The sequence below is a fragment of the Cyprinus carpio genome, chromosome A18 (genome assembly GCF_018340385.1).
Source record: "Cyprinus carpio isolate SPL01 chromosome A18, ASM1834038v1, whole genome shotgun sequence".
NCBI lineage: Eukaryota > Metazoa > Chordata > Actinopteri > Cypriniformes > Cyprinidae > Cyprinus > Cyprinus carpio.
In genome coordinates, this window is record NC_056589.1 from 293304 (window position 1) to 315198 (window position 21895).

The 21895-nt window shown below is 41.2% G+C and overlaps 1 protein-coding gene across 1 annotated transcript; it reads left to right on the top strand.

The window, feature by feature from the left end:
• Window positions 1-4683: 4683 nt before the first annotated feature.
• LOC109079021 (extracellular calcium-sensing receptor-like) lies at window positions 4684-8480 on the top strand. The gene is made up of 6 exons (XM_042774721.1): window positions 4684-4886; window positions 5039-5327; window positions 5417-6172; window positions 6732-6959; window positions 7141-7264; window positions 7464-8480. Exons 1-6 carry the CDS (start codon window positions 4684-4686, stop codon window positions 8369-8371), a joined length of 2508 nt encoding a protein of 835 aa, XP_042630655.1. The 3' UTR covers window positions 8372-8480.
• Window positions 8481-21895: the final 13415 nt, after the last annotated feature.

Here is a 21895-nt window from a genome sequence, read left to right on the forward strand (position 1 = left end):
GAAGATGATTTATGGTGGAGAACAACTGTTTGGAATTTCCATGACTATTTTGAATGATGCGTGAATAATGCTCTGACCGTGCAGCTTTGATGAACTTTGAGTAAGATTTTTGGGGATCCCGATAAGCCAGCTTGTGAACGGTGAGTCCAGATGCTTTGTACTGCCGCTCCATGGCACGTCCAGCTGCCTTCATTTTCTGCAGGTCACTTGTGAACCAGGGAGCAGAGCGTGAGAACGAAATTGTTCTAACTTTAATGGGTGCATAATGATCCAAGATGTTGCTCAGAGTGTCATTGTAAAATCCCATGGATTCAGTGACTGATGATATATTTGCAAATTGTAGATTTTGAAGGCTTAAAGTCAGGTTTTCTGTGTTTATATTTTTTTAGGTTTCTAAAACGCATTACACACTTTGGTTTGGTATAGGAACACAGAAAAGGCAGCTCCACGGAAATGACTTTATGGTCAGATACACCCAGATCATACGCAGTCGGTGGACTTAGAGAGGCAGATTCAGTAATCACCAAGTCGAGAGTGTTCCCCTTAATATGTGTAGGGACATCGACATGTTGTCTGAGGTTTAGGCATTCCAGTAACTGCAGAAATTCTGAGGAAAAGTGACAAGTGGGGTTGTTGACATGTATATTAAGTAGTAGTATAGGGATGATCACTTCCATTTGGAATTTGCCCGGGAACCGTTTGGTACGGATACTAGTACCGGAACATCCCTACCTTGTGGATTTACTCATCTCAGGACTGCTCTCTCCTTCTCCTTTCATCGCTGGCCATCGGCTTGGATTATTCTTTCTGCAAACCTGCAACAGATAAGAAATAACTCTTATCTGAGCCAAGAGTTACAACCTTTTGTTTTACTTGCTCGTTTAATGTTTAACATGCCTAAATGATCTTAGTTGTCTTCTGGCGATCCTGTGGCAGTTACTGGTTTCTAGAAGGATATTTTGATGGTGGTTTTAGCCACAGAACTATAATCGAACAAATACTATTGAAAATGAAACCAATACATAAATTAGTTTAAAATAAATAAAATCTATCTCTACTTCAATGGCTGTATCTTGCAGTTGTTTTCATTGCCCAAAGAGATGCAGAAGTCATTTTATTGACATTCAAGAATAGACTACTTACACTGATCCTTGTGACGCACTTTCATTTTGAAATAAAACAGCTCAGTTATTTCTGGTTTATGTACATTTCCAATGTGCCGTAATCATCTAGTTGACTTAAATGCCTATTAAAATGAGAGTCTATGGGATAATTTCAAAAGAAATATTCTGATGATATTCTTATAGCTTGTGACACTTTCCAAAGAGTCTCCAGTATTACTGCCCCCTAGAGGACGATATTGCAGTTGTTTTGACTGAGTTTGAAATTCAAACCTTTAATAAATTCATTCAAAATGCATCCAGTTTTCTCAGCTTCAAAAAGTGTGTCTTGTTACTTGGGCTCAAAAGAACATTTACATGTAGGTTTTACTCTCATTTGTAATTCAGTATACATGCTATTGTATTAAATTAATATCTATTAATGAATTAATTGCATGCAGTTTTCTTTCTCAAATTCAAAGGGTGTGTCTTGTTACTGGTTCCTAGTAAAACATTTTGATGTTGGTCTTAGCCACAGAACTATAATAGAACACATAGGGCCCTATTTTAACGATCTAAACGCAAAGTGTAAAGCGCACGTTGCAGGTGCACTCAGAGCGTGTCCAAATCCACTTTTGCTATTTTAACGACGGAAAAACGGTCGGCGTGCCCGGGCGCATGGTCTAAACGGATTGTCCCTATTCTCTTAATGAGTAATGGGTGTTTTTTTGGGCGTAACGTGCAATAAACCAATCAGAGTCTCATCTTCCATTCCCTTTAAGAGCCAATTGCGCTCGTGCCATGATGGATTTGCTATTTACACGGTGGCATTTTGCAAGCGCAAAGACAGAACACGTCCCAGAGATGAAACGGAGCTGCTCGTGTGCAACAAATCGATAGCCTAATTCTGATACATGCGATGACTATCCATTATGACATGTAGGCATTTTTATATTTAATTAGCCTACAAAAAATTCTTATGCATTGCAATCCTTTAATTTTTAATAATTGGCATGTTTGTGTGCTGCTGTGCGCCCTGTGTTTAATAAGCAGCGTGTACGCGCGCTGTGGACCCGCCTATACTAACACACTCTTTAAATAACAAAGAAAAAATATTGCGCCAGACTTTAGACCAGGTTTGAGTTGGTCTACGGCACAGTCTATTTTCAGCTCCTTAAAATAGCAATGCGCCAGCAATGCGCCTGAACACACCTCTTTTTTTAGACCAGCACGCCCATGGGCGCAAATGCATTTGCTAATTAAATGACGTGGCGCTTGACGGGAAAATGCGAACGGCACCGGACTGAAACTAGCAAACACACTTGCACTGCGCCTTGCGTCGCATTGCGCCGGGTGTATGATAGGGCCCATACTATTTTAATCATCTAACACTATCTTTTAAAGGGTTAGTTCAGCCAAAAATGAAAATTATGTCATTAATGACTCATCCTCATGTCGTTCCAAACCCGTAAGACCTCCGTTCATCTTCAGAACACAGTTTAAGATATTTTAGATTTAGTCCGAGAGCTTTCTGACCCACCATTGAAAATGTATGTATGGTATACTGTCCACGTCCAGAAAGGTAATAAAAACATCATCAAAGTAGTCCATGTGACATCAGAGGTTCCGTTAGAATTTATTGAAGCATCGAAAATACATTTTGCTCCAAAAATAACAAAAAATACGACTTTATTAAGCATTTTCTTCTCCTCCGGGTCTGTTGTGAGCACGTTCACAACAGTGCAGTGACGCCGCTGACGTACGACGCTGCTGACGTGTTTTCTTTGTTATTGGGAGAACCAGAGAACACGTCAGCAGCGTCGTACGTCAACAGTCAAAGCAGTCGTGTTCACAACAGACCCGGAAGAGAAGAAAATGCTTAATAAAGTCGTAATTTTTGTTATTTTTGGAGCAAAATGTATTTTCGATGCTTCAGTAAATTCTAACGGACCCTCTGATGTCACATGGACTACTTTGATGATGTTTTTATTACCTTTCTGGACATGGACAGCATACCGTACATACATTTTCAATGGAGGATCAGAAAGCTCTCAGACTAAATCTAAAATATCTTAAACTGTGTTCCGAAGATGAACGGAGGTCTTACGGGTTTGGAATGACATGAGGGTGAGTCATTAATGACATAATTTTCATTTTTGGCTGAACTAAGCCTTTAATACTGATGACATTAATGTGTTTATGTACCACATAAACCATAAATAAAGGGCAATATAAAATGCCTAATTTATTCATACAACTTCAACTGAGGGGGCCCCCAAGTGACTGCTTGCTTAGGGCCCCAAAACCTCTAAACACTCCCCTGACTGACGAATACTGAGGGACTCAACTATGACAAAAGATTGAAGCATTCACTCATGCTGCAGAAGAAAACACAATGAAAAGTTATGATGCATGAAAAATTTTGAATTTAAAGATCAGGGTAAACTGTACTAATATTTTCTTCTGGAAAACATTCAGAGAAAATTCACACAAAACCATGCTGTTAATGAAATCAGTGTTAAAACATTAGCAGTTAGCCTACTGTACAACAATATTACAACACAGAACAGTTACATAAACAGTGAGTAACTGCAAAAGGCAAATTAACGTATATGTGCATACGTTTCAAAGCAAAAGACTATTTATATTTCAGAATGAACATTTGTAATACCTATTATGCTGAGGTGTTATGTCTCATCTGTCCATCAGTCTGATGTTTGCTATGTAATGAATATAAAGGTAACTTTGTAAGCAGTGGAAATTTACGACTATAAACAAATAACCATTTTCTTAGGATATTTGTGTTGTAAGAATGTTAATGGAGAGTACATATATAAAGCAAGTGACTTTTAGGGTATTGAAGGGATAGCAATATTGCGGCACAGTGGCTTTGCTTTTATTGACATCATGAGCAATCCAGTTCTCTATATTCTGAATCTGAGAAGTTGTTACTGTCCATATATAAAGGCTGCACATTCTCAGAAAAGAAGGTACAAAAGCTGTCATTGAGGTGGTACCTTCTCAAAAGGCACACCTTTGTACCTAAAGAGTACATATTGGTACTTAAAGGTACAAATTAGTACCTAAAGTGTACATATTAGTACCTAAAATGTACAAAAGTGAACCACCCCAGTGACAGCTTTTGTACCTTTTTTTTCTTTTTTTTTTACAATTTGTTTATTCAAATATTCAGAGTCTTGAAATTAACAAAAACATTGGATCATCAGTAAGTTTGATTCTATTCCACTCCTACACTCTAAGAAGTAGAGGTACAAAAGCTCTCACTTAGGTTCTAATATATACACAAATACTAATATGTACCTCTGAGGTACCATCATAGACACAAATAGGTACAAATAAAATTGGTACAATAGGCACCTTTTGAAAAGGTACCGCCCCAGCGACAGCTTTGTACCTTTATTTCTGAGAGTGTACTTGACCTGACTCCTGCCCTGCCCTGCCCTGCCCTATGAAGTCATTGGTTACACTCTCAATCATTCATACATATTAAATAAGTCCATAAAAGTGCATACAGTATCAGGTAATTTGCAGTTGGCAGTCGCAGTGGAGCTCAATCTCCGGGATGCTTCTCTTTATTTGCACTCTCCTGCTTTTCCATAAACCAAAGGCAGTAGACACTCTTTGTCAAAAAATGGGAGAACCTAAGCATGCACTGCTTTCCAAGGATGGAGACATAACTATTGGAGGACTTTTTTCAATCCGCAGTATAGAAGTATTACCTTCATTTGATTTTATACAAAAACCTCAGCTTCTATCATGCTCCAGGTTTGTTACATTGAAAACTTTTTTAGAAACATTATATCAGATAAAGTATTCAATATCAACAGATTTTTAATGAAAATATATTGCATAATATAAAATCATATATGCTGACTATATAACCTCAAACAACCATGACATCTGGAATATTAATGCAGTGTGAATCTGAGAGATTTCCGGATGGCTCAAATCATGATATTTGCCATTGAGGAGATTAACAGAAGTGAACAGTTACTTCCAAATGTTTCTATTGGTTACAAAATCTATGATAGCTGTGGTTCAAGAATGTCTTCTATGAGTGCAACTATGGCACTGATGAATGGACAGGAGTTTGCAGCGGGGGACACATGCAATAGACAGTCTCCTATACATGCTATCATAGGAGAAACAGAGTCTTCAGCTACAGTGATTCTGTCCAGAACTACAGGACCTTTTACGATTCCAGTGGTAATGAGCAAACATACTCATGCATGTCATAACAATATTGATGATGGTTTCACTGCTTCACTGTTTATTTGTTTATTTATTTATTTCAGATTAGTCACTCAGCTACATGTGAGTGTCTTAGCAATAGGAAAGATTACCCCTCATTCTTCAGGACTATTGCTAGTGATTACCACCAGAGCAGAGCACTTGCATACATAGTGAAATACTTTGGCTGGTCTTGGGTGGGAGCTGTGAACAGTGACAATGACTATGGAAACAATGGAATGGCCATATTTCTGAAAACAGCCCAGGAAGAGGGGATTTGTGTGGAGTACTCTGTGAAATTCTATCGAACAGAACCTGAAAAACTCCAGAGAGTTGTAGACACTATGAAAAGAAGCACCACAAAAGTGGTTATTGCATTTCTTTCCCGTGTTGAGATGGTCAATCTTCTTGAGCAACTAAGCATTCAGAACATTACACGCCTGCAAGTAATTGGTGTGGAAGCATGGACAACTGCAAAGAGTTTGATCACTCCAAACAGTTTTCATGTTCTGGGAGGGTCACTAGGGTTTGCAATGAGAAAAATCAATATTGAAGGATTTTCAGATTATGTTATAAAAGCATTTTGGGACTCAGTTTTTCCATGCTCACAGGGTGAGGGGAATTCTTCTCAAGTGAAATTAAATTGCACCAGATATCAGGATATACTTGTCCTGAAAAATTACAGTGAAGATGTACCTGAGCAAAGATATGCAAGCAATGTCTACAAGGCAGTTTATGCTGTGGCTCATTCATTACATAGTCTGTTCAAGTGCAAAGAACCAGAAGGTTGTAAGAAAGGCCTGACAATACAACCCCAGCAGGTAAAAAAATAAAAAATTAATAAATTAAATTGACGATTCATAACAGGTAAAAACTGTTTTTTTTTTCATGCATCTGTCAATTTGAAACATTTTGGCTTTTCAACTAGTTTTTCATACAAGTGCAAAGAAAACATTCAAAATATACTTTCTTTTATTGCACTTTATCTATTTGCATCTGTAGTTTTCAATTATAACAAATATATTTAAAGGCTGTTTTCTCACAATTAGATTTTACCTCCTGCACCGAGTCAAAAATCTCCAATTCAGTAGCACTTACAAACATAAAACTTTACAGCGCTTTGTTCATATATCATTTGCCTGCTTTTATACAACATTTTGTACAACACATCAGAGTGATAAAAAGATAAATCCAAAAAAATTAGTTATTTTTTATTTAGTTATTGCATAGTTTGCATATTTTAACAAAAAAAAAAAAAAAAAAAAAAAAAAAAAAAAAAAAAAAAAAAAAAAAAAATCCTGTAATTCTTAATTTAATCAATCAACTGAGGAAGTGAGTGTTTTGGCTTAAAATACCTAAATGATCATGTCTTTTTGCTAGGTGGTTGAGGCACTAAAAAAAGTAAATTTCACTGTGAAGTTTGGAGATCATGTGTGGTTTGACAATACCGGTGCCACAGTAGCCCAATATGAAGTTGTGAACTGGCAGCAGAATTCAGATGGATCAATCCAGTTTAAACCAGTGGGATACTATGACGCCTCACTGCCTCCTGACCAGCGCTTTGTGGTTAACACTGAAAACATAATCTGGGCTGGAGGACAGCTGGAGGTAAATAGTAAAATGTTGGTTTGAAAGAAGCTAATGTGGCATGATACACTTGAAAATCAAGTACTGCATCATTTATTGGTAGAAAGGGACAATCATACTTTCTAATATGCAAAATGTTCACAATGATTTCATAACATTAACTAGCATTGAAATTGTATGTATTATGTATTTCTCAATGCAGAAGCCGAGATCTGTGTGCAGTGAGAGCTGTCCTCCAGGCACTAGGAAGGCTGCACAGAAAGGAAGACCTGTCTGCTGTTATGACTGTATTCCATGTGCAGAAGGAGAAATCAGTAATGAGACAGGTAACCTTCAGCCCATCTCACAGTTTCAAAGAAAATTGGTTAGTTGCTCTTTTTGTGTTCTTCTTCTACTCTTCAGGACTCATTCTACTATCAAAGAACCAAATAAATATCAAAAAACAAAAAAAAAAAAATAATTAATCAATAAATAAATATAATAACTACAACTATATAACTATAGTAAACACAACTTTCTTTCCAGATTCAAATAACTGCAAGCAGTGTCCAGGGGAATACTGGTCTAATGCTGAGAAAAATAAATGTGTATTAAAGGCTGTAGAGTTTCTCTCATTCACAGAAGTTATGAGTATAATGTTAGTCTTTTTCTCACTGTTTGGAGTAGGATTAACTGTGCTGGTGACCATACTGTTTTACAGTAAGAAGGACACCCCCATAGTAAAAGCCAACAACTCAGAGCTGAGTTTCCTGCTGCTCTTCTCATTGATTCTGTGTTTCCTGTGTTCACTTACTTTCATCGGTCGTCCCACTGAGTGGTCCTGTATGTTGCGTCACACAGCATTTGGGATCACTTTTGTCCTCTGTATCTCCTGTGTTCTGGGCAAAACAATAGTGGTGATAATGGCCTTCAAGGCTACATTTCCAGGAAGTAATTTCATGAAATGGTTTGGGCCTGCACAACAACGACTCAGTGTTCTTGCCTTTACACTTATACAAGTTATTATCTGTGTGATTTGGCTAACAATATCGCCTCCATTTCCTCGTAAAAATCTGGAATATTATAAGGAAAAAATCATTCTTGAGTGCAGTTTGGGTTCTACAACAGGTTTTTCTGCTGTTCTAGGTTATATTGGACTACTGGCACTCTTGTGTTTCATTTTGGCTTTTCTAGCTCGCAAGCTGCCTGATAATTTCAATGAAGCCAAATTCATCACATTCAGTATGCTCATATTCTGTGCTGTATGGATCACATTTATCCCTTCATATGTCAGTTCTCCTGGAAAATTTACTGTAGCTGTAGAGATATTTGCCATTTTGGCATCAAGTTTTGGTTTACTATTCTGTATATTTGCACCAAAATGTTATATGATTCTGTTCAAGCCTGAACAAAATACAAAGCAACATATGATGGGCAAGATTCCGCAGTCTTAAAAAGTAAACAAATAATTAATTAAAATTAAAACTGATATTTACTTGGCCTGCTACTTCTGGTCATATATGAATTACAAATCTTAATTTCTGAATCTAATTACTATGGGAATTGCATTGAAGCTTGTAAACATAATCAATGAATGAATGTTTGTAAAAATATGTCATGATACACTGTAAATAAATGCAATGTAAGATGAAAAATAAAATTAAAGAAAATAAATAATCCAAACAAACACACAATCAAACAAACACATTAATAATCCAAACACAGGGTAGAATTGGCAAAACCGGACAAGGAAACACAAACAGAACTGAACTTAAGTACACAATATAATTGGACACACAAACCTGAACATGATGATGAAATTAAATGAATAACCAACAAGGAGCAGGAAACTGTACACAGACAGTGTTCATGCTGGTGTGACAATTCATTTTTATATAAATTATGTTACAATGCTGAGAAGACCCTGGAAAAAAAAATATAAATATTATGTTCCATTCTAAAAAAGAAGGGCTTGATGTGAATATTAATAATGTTAAACTGGATTCTTGCCCCAGCTAAAAGATCAGTAACAGACACAAATGTAAGATCTACATATAATTTATTAAAGTGGAATGAAATAATGAGATTAAGGAGCAGTGGCTTCAGGGTAGCCCAAGGCCAAAATAACGAACAAACAGACTTGCAAACAAAAAAAAACAAAGATGCCAAGGATTGTAACAATTAATTTATTTTGTTTTCATTAATCCTTGATCTGATTACTATAAGAAAGTATATAAGACAATCATGTCAACTGCATCTGGGCCAAATTTGACCTTTCAATGATTTTGGAAAACATTGCATCATGATCACAACATTAGGCCTTTTTGAAATTAGCAAAACGTGCAGAACCGATCATCTCTGCAAGATGCATGCCAGTTAGAAATTTGTCTGACTGATGTCTGACTTGCTCTGATGTGATTATGTGTTTAAATTATATGTGAATATTCTTAAACACTACAACATTGCAAATTCTGTGTGGGTTGTGATTGTTGTCATATTCTCAAACATGCATAAAATATAGTTTATAGTTTAATAGTTTAGTTTAGAGATTTATTAATCCTAATTAATTGTTACTGTGCTTAACATTTAATACATATAAATATATTTAATACAATAACATATACATATATATATAATGTAGAGGGATTTTTTTGTAATTATAAACAAGATAAATACAAATCAATTATATTTGTTACATAAACGAATTGTATCAGGCACAAAAGTAAATTTATAATGATTTGTTGAATACCTGATTGTCCTTAAATGCTGTCCAAGGGGCATCCACTCAAAATAAAAATACAAAGGGTGTGTACTATCTCCCATTATTTTACATGCCATCCTTACCACTAGCTGTTCATAATAAGATGCAAGACTACATAAAAGAACACCCCTAATTTTTGAGCATAGGTTGAAGTGCAAGTGCTTTCCTGCTATAAACCATCTTCTTAGTCTTTGAGACATGCAAGTTTAGTTTCATACTGTTACACCAAGAAATAAAATTGTGAACGAAAAATGAAAATTTAACTTACAATTTCAAGTTTCTATCACACAATTCTGACTTTAAAACTTGCAACTGCAAGTGTACATTTCGCAGTTATATATCTATATATCTATATATATAAGGGGTGTAACGGTACACAAACATGACTGTTCAGTACGAACCTCGGTATCGAAGTCACAGTCAGCTATGCAGTAAACTATACACAGGTAGCACTTTCCTGCAGATTACTATAATATTAAAGGGATAGTTCAGCCAAAAATGAAAATTCCGTCATCATTTACTCACCCTCAAGTTGTTCCCAACCTGGTATGCAACTTTCATTTTTTACTCATTTACTGTTTAGATGTATATTTATGATCTTTTCCACAGAGCTATATAATGTATGTTATGTAGTATCCTGACTCTTTTCATTTATGACTGTAAACTTCTTTGACGCAGCAGGTCATAATTGATGCCGTGCCCAACTTTGCCGTTCTGTGATTTTGTTTATTCAATTTTTCTTCCATTGTGTGAATTTTCAGTCTGTGGTTATGTTTTTTTTTTTTTTTTTTTTTTTTTTGGTATAACGATGTAAAATTGTCATTATTATAATAACAGCAGGACAGCAAGAGCAACATGCTCTGTTGTGGAATTAAATTTTTTTTTTAATCAAAAAACTTCGGGTACTTGTTCTGTCTGTGTCGAGATTTTAATCTAATTTATTTATTTTTTCAATTTCTTTGTATTTTGTAGGTTTTCAGGAGAAGAACACGCCAAATCAAGCAACTCAAATGAGGACTGAAAGACACTTTTGTTTGGCCTCTTCTAACTGAGAGGAAGGATGTGGTATTCTTCCCCCAAGGAATCAGAGGGCTCATGCACTCCTGAGTGCTTTCTTCTCGATAAAAGGACTACAAATGGTTTTTCCCTTAAACAGGATATCAATAGCCATTTTTTTGGCAAACATGAATACATAACTGATTATAGTCTCTCATTCTGTTACTTGTTTAGATGCTGCTTTCCCATATCTCCTGACGAAGATGATGACAAATACTCAGCTGATACAAAGGAACGGATCACAGGGTATTTAAAACAGTTCATTGAGACAGGTGTATGCCTCAGAATTTGAAGAGTACAACAGTGTCTTACTGAGTTTTTTTTTTTAAACAGCAGTTGAAGTCAGAAGTGTAAGAAGCCTAATGCAAGAAGCTATTCTTTCATGTCTCATTTTTTCAAACACTATCTCAATGCTAAAAAGGGCTAGCAGGTGAGCGGAGGCAAAGCTTTGCTCTTTGTTTACATTGTAGCAACAACATATAACTTACAGTATAACTTGGAACTGTTAATAGAAAATGCAACTATAAATAATAAGACATACTTTACAAGTTGTGATCCATAAACAACAGAGTAAGTGGGAACTGCTCCATCTTTTAGCTTTTGTGCATAGCTGCACTGTACTCTCTTAGGTTCTGGAAACTGTTCTCCAGTACAATGAGCTACACACAGATAACGGGGTTATAATGTTCAGGAACAGTGTTTGAAATAAATTCTCACTACTCTTAAGACATAGGAAGGTCAAACAAATGAGTTTTTGAAATGTTGTGGAAAAAGTAGGGCTGCACGATAATGGTTAAACTGATAATCACGATTATTAATAACAATTATTCTATCCTGCTGGAAAAAAAAAAACTGCTAAAACCAGCCTAAACTTAGCTGGTTTAAGCTTGTCTCCCAGCTTGGTACAGCTGGTTTTAGCTGGTTGTTCCAGCTGGTCTCCCAGCCTGGGGTGCATTTCCCAAAAGCATCGTTAGCCAACTATGGTCGCAAGTTCCGTCGTTACCAACATAGTTCAACGATTCTGTGTTTCCCGAAACCATAGTTCAAATGAACATTCGCAAACTGCATCGCAAACTTGTGTCATTGGAATGACAGCTCTTCACCTGTGGCTAGAGGCATAGTTCATCATTAGTTTGCTGTGTCGACGTCATTGACTGTGCCGTACCTGGGGTGTGTTCTATTGAGAGTTATCGACCCTATGCCCTATCCACTTTGAGTTATTTGGAAGAAAGTTGTGGTGTGTAGATCTTACCTAATTCACTTTTAAATATTTTTTTTTATCACAAATTCAGTTTGAAACTATATAGCAGCATGGTCCTCGTAATTATTCTTCCTTCGAAGTGCCCTCTGAAAGCATTAATCATGCCGATTAAGTGAGTATTTTAAAACATACATAGCCAAGAAAAGGTGAGTTTGTCAAGAGTGATTTTTAAAACATACATAAACGCATATTTCTCATATAACAATATTGGTAAAACAGTATGTTAGAAGTTTTCACTTATATTAAATGTTAACACTCAAATCACATGAATGTACCCAAATAAAGTAGCAAAAATGTACCTATAAATAGAGTGATTTTGTTGTTTTTACAGAATTAGAATATAGAATATTCTCTACAAATGAGTGAGTGTGTGTGTAGGTAGTATATATATATTATATATATAATATATATATAGTGGGTGGGCATTGATTAATTTTTTTAATCTAGATTAATCTCACTGTAATCTTGGAATTAATCTAGATTAATCTAGATTAAAATAGCTCATTTGAATTCTGCCAAAGGCATTCAAATTATGTTCAATAAGATGTACTTGTTAGTATTGATAGAGCTGTGCTGCACTCAAACATAGTAGTTTGACGACGACTCTTCCCCTGCGCTACATTGCTTGGCCCGGCATCTTCCGCATTAGCTAAGGGATGCTTTGCGTTTAGGTGGTACTTGAGACTAGTCTGGAAGAACTCCTACAGTAAACTAATTCCGCATTGCACAAGTTGCAAACAACCTTACGCCTGTTTCACACATACTCCGTCTGCAGTGCATATGCGTTGCATTTTTTATTTTTTTTTACGCACCCATGTTAACGGATTCCAGCGTTCACGCGGTTGTGGTCCGTCAGTGCATTCCAGGAGCGGTGCGTCTGCAGCAGTGCAGCGATCGTTTACGTACCGTTAATGAACAAATGTTGTGTTTGTGGACTAAACAGCCGCGGATCAGTAGCGGACTGCAAACGCATCCTATATATACAGTATATATACACACACACACACACACATACTGTACATACACTAACTGTTCTTGTTTTGTTAATTGATTAATCCCCACCTATCACTATTTCCCTGATTACCTCCTGTGTGCTTAAATACCCTGTCTGTTTAGTTCTTCCTCATCCGTGATTAATGTAGTATTGTTGTATCCTGATGTGAGTTAAGTTTATGTTGGATGTGCCCTTGTTCCTCCGCGATCATTAAAAGAAAACCCATTGTATATCGTCTTCCTCGTGCGCCTTCATTACACACCAGCTAAATGGTAACAGAATCACGGACCCAAACAGTTTAGCGGCGTTTTTTTTTTTTTTTTTTTTTTTTCTCGGAATGGCAATCCCAGCAGTCCAACTCCTGTGCCTGGAGCAACTGGACCGTTCGCTGGAGGACCATACTAGGGACTTTCTCGATCTGGCATGCCTTACCCACTTCCCCGACCGCTCGCTCTCTAATTTCTACTACACCGGCCTAAATGAGCGGTGTAAGGCACGCCTACCAGCGAACGGTCCCAGAGAGGATTTCGCCGCTTTCGTGGAGCGGGTGCTGGAGAAAAATGGATCCCCATTTACCATCTGCACCGCCGAAGAGGATATCTCCAGCCCCACTCCTGAACCAGAGACCAGCCAGCCGCCATCCCGCCGCACGGAGCTAGAGCCAGCCGCAGAGCCCGAGCTAATCACCAACAGGGAGCAGGCACTCGAGAGCGCGACTGACCAGGTGTGTGAGCCGGCAACACCGTGCATCGTTGGACGATTAGTGGAGATCGAGGGCGTGGAGGAAAGCCCTGCCCACACTCCTGCGACTGAGGGTGAGCTGCATTTGGTTTCTGGGAAGTATAGAGAGGAATTAATGGACATGATAGACTGGTTTGGGGAGGCTATTCCCGATTCTCCTGTTTCTCCTCTGGTTCCACCCAGCCCTGATCCTCCTGTTACTCCGCTGGTTCCGTCCAGCCCTGATCCTCCTGTTTCTCCGCTGGTTCCATCCAGCCCTGATCCTCCTGTTTCTCCGCTGGTTCCGTCCAGCCTGACCCTCCTGTGTTCCCTCCCAACCTCCCTCTCCCGTCTCCTCCTAAACCTGTCAGTTTCTCTGCTCCTCTTCCGCTGGTTCCGCCCGACCCTGACCCTCCTGTTTCTCCGCTGGTTCCTTCAAGCCCTGATCCTCCTGTTTCTCCACTGGTTCCACCCAGGCCTGACCCTCCTCTTTCTCCGTTGGTTCTGCCCAGCCCTGATCCTCCTGTTTCTCCGCTGGTTCCGTCCAGCCCTGACCCTCCTGTGTTCCCTCCCAACCTCCCTCTCCCGCCTCCTCCTAGACCTGTCAGTTCCTCTGCTCCTTTTCCGCCGGGTTCATTCCAGCCCTGAATCTCCTGTTTCTCCGCTGGTTCCGTCCAGCCCTGATCGTCCTGTTTCTCCGCTGGTTCCGTCCCGCCCTGATCCTCCTGTGTTTCCTCCCATCCTCCCTCTCTCATCTCCTCCTAGACCAGCCAGTTCCTCGACCTCATCTCCGCTGGTGCCAGTCAGTCCCGCAGCTCACCCTCAGTCCGCACCATCTGGGCGCGATGGTTCGCCGCAGGACTTCCAGTCCCCAGCTCCGCCTTGGCGTGTGGATTCCCTGTCTCCGCCTCCGAGCCCTGGACTCCTCCTCGGTCCTTCGACCCAGCAGCTCCGCCTTGGCTCTTAGCTCCCTCGTCTCCGCCATGGCCCGGCATCCCACCTGCTCCACCGGGCTCCCTCGTCCATCCGGCTCCACCTTGGTCAGTCATTGACCATCCGCCGCCTCCATTTCTCTGGCGTCGCCTCATCACTCCATCCCTTCGGCTCTGTCAGGCTCCTCCTTCCCTCCAGCTCCACCTCCATCCTCAGTCACTCCGGCTCCGCAGCGGTCTTCCGGTGCCCCACCTCCGCCTTGGTCGCCTGAGCCTTCTGCTCCGCCTTGGCCCTCCGGATCCTCGGCTTCACCCTGGCTCTGCGGCTGATCTGCTCCATCTTGGGCTCCTCACCCACCGGCGCTGTCTCTGTCTGTCGGCCCCCTGGTGTGTCATCGGCTCCTCCCGCCATCGACTCCATCGTGGATCTCCATCCTGGCTGGTCTCCGGAGCACCATCTGGCTCCTCCTGCTCCGGGCTCCTCCCTGGCTCCTCCATCCACTCCGCCCGGGTTCCTAGCTCCTTGCTCCCTCTTCGCCTGCCCCTTGTCTGCCCCACGCCCGCCTCCAGAACCCCCACCCTCCCTCCGCTGGTATTCCTCTTGCCGTGCGAGTACGCACCGTTCCGATAGGGGGCAAACTGTTACATTCTGTGACTTTCAGTTTCCTTATTTGGTCTTTTTTCCTGTTCTTGTGTTTTGTTAATTGATTAATCCCCACCTTTCTCCATTTCCCTGATTACCTCCCGTGTGCTTAAATACCCTGTCTGTTTAGTTCTTCCTCGTCCGTGATTAATGTAGTATTGTTGTATCCTGATGTGAGTTAAGTTTATGTTGGATGTGCCATTGTTCCTCCGAGATCATTAAAAGAAAACCCTTTGTATATCGTCTTCCTCATGCGCCTTCATTACAAACCAGCTAAACGGTAACAGATATCTTCTGGAAGCTGATTCCAACTGCGGGCGGCATAGTAACTAAAAGCGGACTCCCCTTGTTTTGTGTGAACCCTTGGTATTTCTAACTGACTCAATCCTAATGATCTGAGTGGTCTGTTAGGTTTATATTCAGTGAACATATCTGCTATGTATTTAGGTCCTAGTTCATTAAGTGATTTATAAACGAGTAAAGGTACTTTAAAATCAATCCTAAATGTAACTGGAAGCCAGTGTAAGAACCTGAGGACTGGTGTGATATGCTCAGATTTTTCTGGTTCTAGTCATAATCCTGGCAGCAGCGTTCTGGATGAGCTGCAACTGTCTAATGGTCTTCTTGGGAAGGCCGGTGAGGAGACCATTACAGTAGTCCACCCTGCTGGTGATAAAGGCATGAACAAGTTTCTCCAAGTCTTGACTGGAAACAAAACATCTAATTCTTGCAATGTTTTTTAGATGACAGTATGCTGATTTATTTACTGCTTTGACATGACTACTGAAACTAAGGTCTGTCTCCAGAATCACACCAAGATTCCTGACTTGATTTTTAGTTGTTTGTCCCCTTGAGTCAAGGTATGCATTCACCTTGAAAACTTCATCTTTGTTTCCAAATGCAATAAGTTTTTTCCTTGTTTAACTGAAGAAAGTTCTGGCACATCCAACTATTAATTTCATCAATACATTGGCAGAGAGAGTCAATGGGGCTGTAGTCATTTGGCGATAAGGCTAGGTAAATCTGTGTATCATCAGCATAGCTGTGATAGGCAATTTGGTTCTTTCTCATTATCTGACTTAGTGGGAGCATATACAGGCTAAACAAGAGCGGTGCAAGAATTGAGCCTTGTGGGGACTTCCGCATGTCATGGACGTCCACTTAAGACTTATGCTCTCCTAGACTCACATAATAACCTCTCCCTTCTAAGTATGACCTGAACCATTTGAGTACCATCCCAGAAAGCCCAACCCAGTTTTCCAGTCTCTCTAGTAGTATGTTATGATCGACAGTGTCAAACACAGAACTGAGATCTAGCAATACCAGCACTGATTGTTTGCCAGAGTCAGAATTAAAGAGAAAAACATTTATTATCTTAATGAGCGCTGTCTCTGTGCTGTGATGCAGTCGGGAAACCAGATTGAAAATTGTCCAGGTTTCCATTTGCGTTTAAGTATTTGTTCAGCTGATTAAAAACTACATTTTCTATAATTTTTGCCTATAAAAGGAAGATTAGATATTGGTCTATAATTGCTCAAAATGGCGTTATCAAGATTGCTCTTTTTCAGGAGGGGCTTTACAACTGCAGTTCCTCTTCAGGAACTCGAGCTGCGTCGAAACTCTTTGGGGAACGCGCTTAGCGTGAGCGACTCTGAATATCGTGTGTAATCTGTCTAATGGAAGAGTGTGACGTCACGGGCGGGGTGACGTAAGCGGTCATGAAGCTATAAAGGCACATGCCGCCGCAGCTGGCATCAGCTTCGCGTCTTTCAGCAAGCGCTCTGTGTGTGCATGTCATTCTGTCTTGTCAGTCTTATTTATTGTTGTTTGTCACTATTAGCTCCTCAAAGAGTAAGCAAAAGTCAAAGAGCAAAGCTAAGACGAGACATCTGAAAGGCGAATCCAGATCAGCATTTCAGATTTTGTGCGCTGCGGTTCCTTCCCCCTCTGACCGTGAACTCGCAGCTGCAGCTATTTATCTCCGAGGAGATTAATATTGTTTGTGTGTAAGCGGCTCGCGCGCTGCCGAGGCATGTTTCATCATTTTCAGTTTTGATGTGAACCTTACCAAACCAGACCGTGTTTACTAGTCTGATTGGTTAGCTGCATTTAATTCTGAGGAATTAAATTCAGTATTTATCCTGACTATGAGAAGTTAGATATGAATTGTATCACAAGCCAGACCATGTTTACTCGTCTGCTTGTTTGGCTCTATTTAATATTGAGGAATTAAATGAAGGCATTTATCTGACTGAGAGAAGTTAGATATATAATTTTTGATTCTTGATCTGAATCTTACCATGCCAGACCATGTATACTTGTCTGGTTGTTTAGCTGCATTTAATTCTGAGGAATTAAATTCAGTGTTTACCTGACTATGAGAAGTCAGATATATCACTTTCAATATGAATTGTATCACAATCCAGACCGTGTATACTTGTCTGATTGTGTGGACCACCAGGGAGGTCTGCGTTTGTGCCCCTTGTACAAGCTGGCACACCAGATCCTTCTGTGGTCCCAGGATAAACTCCTCTAGCTCAGAGCAGTATATTTTCCTGGGAGGTTGAATGTTGGAGCAGATATACTGTCGAGACAGGGGCCGAGGCCCGGGGAATTGAGGCTTTCACCCTGAGGTGGTGAAGCAGATATGGAGAGTTTTTGGACCTCTTTGCGACTCAAGAGACATCGCAATGTCCCCTCTGGTTCTCTCTAGTTCATCCAGCTCCTCTTGGACTGGATGCTATGGTACAGACCTGGCCGAGGCTTCGTCTGTACGCCTTTCCCATATCGCTCTGCTCCCGGGAGTTCTGGCAAGAGTACGCCGGGATGGGGTTCGGCTGTTATTAGTAGCCCCATTCTGGCCGGGCCGAGTATGGTTCTCAGATCTGGTCTCGCTCCTTGACCGGCTCTCCACGGGAAATATCGATCAGGACAGACCTACTCTCACAGGCGCAGGGTCACGATAATTCACCCTCGCCCGGAGTTGTGGAAACTGTGTGTGTGGCCCCTGAGGGGGCACAGCTCATAGCATCTGGTCTCTCAACCGAGGTTGTTGAGACCCTCCTCCAATCCAGAGCTCCCTCAATGAGGAAACTGTACGCCCTGAGGTGGAAACTCTTCACCTCATGGTGCAAGAGCATGCCAGCTTGACCCGGCTAACCTGCCCAGTTGGTACAGTTCTGGAGTTTCTACAAGCCAGGTTCTCTGCAGGGTTGACCCACTCCACCTTAAAGGTTTACGTGGGGGTAATTGCGGCCTACCATGTCCCTCTCGTTGGACAATCAGTGGGAAGACACCCCCTACTGATACATTTCCTCCGCGGTGCGCTGAGGCTGAGGCCTCCAGTACGGTCCCGTGTCCCCCCCTGGGACTTGGTTGTGGTGTTGGAGGCTCTGTAAAGCTCCATTCGAGGCGATCCAAAATATATCAGATAGACATCTGACCTGTTGGCTATTACCTCTCTGAGGAGAGTTGGAGATCTTCAGGCCCCCTCAGTGGCCCCTACTCATTTCACTTTGCGCCCGGCATGGCCAAAGCACTTCTATACCCTCGAGCGGGTTGTGTTCCTAAAGTGTCCCTCTGTCACACCACAACCGATAGTACAGCAGGCCTTCTGCCCTACTCCCTTCCGGGAGTCAGACCAGAAGAAGCTAATTGTATGTATCCAGCTCGAGCACTGGACACATACGTCCACAGAGCTGGCCTATGGAGAAAGATGGACCAAACTGCTGGTGTGCAACAGTCCCCCAAAAAGGGGCTTTTCCTGCATATAAGCAAGACTCTTAGTGATTGGATAGTCGAGGCTATCAACGTATCCTATGAGTCCTCTGGTCCTCCCCCGCTGTTGGGAGCCAAGGCTCACTCCACATGGGGTATGGCGGCCTCAAGGCCTTCTTAGCAGGTGTATAGATGCTGGACATCTGCAATGCTGCGGGGTGGTCCACGCCCTCTACATTTGCAGATTTTTTATGGCTTAGACATACCAGTTACTCCAGGCACTTCTGTCCTCTCGTCCTAAGCTGTGCTCTTCGGATACACACTAGGCAGGGGTTTGGTAGTCTGGCAGCGTTGGTACTCATTCCCCAAAGTGTTTCGACGCAGCTTGAGTTCCTGAAGAGGAACGTCTCTAGGTTACGTATGTAACCCTAGTTCCTCAAGGGAACGAGACGCTGCGTCTCGGAGCCATACCCCTGGCACCCGTGCAGGCGCTTGCTGGTACTCGAAGCTGATGCCAGCTGCGCGGCATGTGCCTTTATAGCTTCCTGGTCGCTTATGTCACCCCGCCCGTGACGTCACACTCTTCCATTAGACAGATTACACATGATATTCAGAGTGCTCACGCTATGCGTGTTCCCCAAAGCGTTTCGATGCAGTGTCTCGTTCCCTCGAGGAATTAGGGTTACATACGTAACCTAGAGACGTTTTCAGGGAGTTTGGAAATGTCCCAGAAAGAAGTGAGGCGTTCACCACTTCTAAGAGATCTGCTTCTAAACAGTTAAGCACACTTTTTGACAAAAGATGTGGGAAGTGTGTCAAGGATAGCAGGTTGACGATTTAGGTGCTGCTGCGCACTATTTCTTCCAACAAAATTTTGCTATCAATTGCATTTCACTGGGGAATCTGACTTGGGGGGTTTTGTCAGTCTCTCAACAGTGGTAAAAAGAGGTACGAGTGTTGTTTAAGTTACTGTTTATAAGGTTTGAGAAGAAATTCTGTCTAGCTGTGGCTAGTTTCACATTAAAAGCATGAAGGCTGCATGAAGCATGTAGATGCTATAGTGAATTTCAAGTTTCGTCTTCCGCCACATCCGCTCGGCTTTCTGCATTGTCTTTTCATAGTCTGAACTGCTGTTGATCTTCTCCAAACTGATTTCTGTCTGTTTGTTTTCTTACTGAACCGTATTATTGGAGCAATATCATCAATAACCTTCTTAACTTTTGAGTTAAAGGAATCAAGGAGAATATCAACAGAGTCTGCAGAAATGCTTGGTGTTAAAGATATAGCCTCCATAAACCGCACACTAGTGTTCTCGTTAATGCATCTCCTTCTGACAGAGGGACAGATCTAGATTCAGTGGTAGCAGAGATCAATATATCAAAGAAAATACAGAAGTGATCAGATAGTGCTACGTCCTTAATAACAATGGATGAAATGTTTAGACCCCTGCTGATGATTAAATCTAGAGTGTGTCCACCTCTGTGTGTGGGTCCATGCACATGCTGAATCAGGTCAAAAGTGTTTAGAACCGTTATCATTTCTTTGTAGTTTTGTTTTTCTGGATTTATCTATGTGAATATTAAAATCCCCTGCAATAGCAAAACAGTCCAAACTCTGAGGAAATCATTGATAGCATTTCTGTGACCTCTTCAAACAAAGGCTGGAGAGTATTTTGGAGGCCTGTAAATAATGATAAACAGAATGCGTGGAGCACCTTTTAGCACAATCCCTAGATATTCAAAAGACAAGTACTGGCCAAATGACATTTGCTTGCATTGATAGACATCTTTAAATAGAGCAGCCACACCTCCAAGTTAGGAGGGGCTGCTTCATTGAGGACTGTTGCACTGCAGCTGTCTTCTAGCCATGTTTCATTTAGAAACATAAAATCCAGATTGTTTGTGGTTATAAAGTCATTGATTAGAAATGATTTATTTTTTAGTGAGCGAATGTTTAAAAATGCTAACTTGATGGCAGTACTTTGTGTCTTTACATCAATCTTAGTTTGATTGCATTATAGGCCGCCGATTAGATGAGTTTGCCCGTGAGCTTGAAAAGGCCTTAGACTTTCTATCACGTGATAAAAACGGAAATAGAGAAAGCTACAGGCACACTGGGTTCCCGCTTGTTCTGTAAAACATTTGTGAATGTTGCTGCTATTATAGCAGGGACCCGACACATATCACTGAGAGCTGCTATCAGCTGTTTTGGTTCACCTACAGCAGATGGAGGGTTTGGGCCCTGGCGTTGTGGCAGCGGTGGAGAGCTCTCAGAGGAGCCAGGCAGGGGGATGGTTGGGGGGCCCACCGTTTTTTTGTGTGATATTTGCGGCTTGCAGCGAATAAGTGAGAGAGTTCAGTCCCAGCATACACCAATTCCTCCATTTTCTGTAAGAAGCACAGAAGTGGAGATGCCTGGAGAGAGGGATAATGTGTCCGGTGTGAGAGGGGCTGTGTCTCTGGTGTTTCCGTTGACTGTGAAATGTTGTCTTGGCTTCCCTGGCTGTTTTCCAGAAAGTCGTCTTGGGTGCTGAGGGTCTTGTATCTGTTTTGATACATCACAGTCTGTCTGTGAGGAGCTCTGGGGGCAGGGCTCAGCTGGGATAGTGTCCATCGCAGTGCTTGTTGTGGCTGCATGGTGTTATCAGTGTCCTTGTGGGATATGTCAACCACATGATGATTTGGACCTGGTGTGTGTGTGCATGGAATGAATTGACATACTCTGTTTAAGGATGGCGCGTAAGGAGAAGAGTTAGATATTGTTCTTAAGCACTCTAGCTCCAAGTTTGTTAGGGTGGAGGCCATCCAGTTTAAACAGTTGTCTATGGCCCCAGAACAGATTGAAGTTGTCGATGAAATTCACTCCTTTTATATTGCAAGATCTTTGTAGCCATG

Coding starts and splice junctions, on each gene's coding strand:
- LOC109079021 (XM_042774721.1), top strand. CDS start 4,684: ATGCTTCTCTTTATTTGCACTCTCCTGCTTTTCCATAAACCAAAGGCA. Junction 6,960..7,140: donor GGGCTGGAGGACAGCTGGAG/GTAAATAGTAAA, acceptor TTCTCAATGCAG/AAGCCGAGATCTGTGTGCAG. Junction 7,265..7,463: donor AGAAATCAGTAATGAGACAG/GTAACCTTCAGC, acceptor CTTTCTTTCCAG/ATTCAAATAACTGCAAGCAG.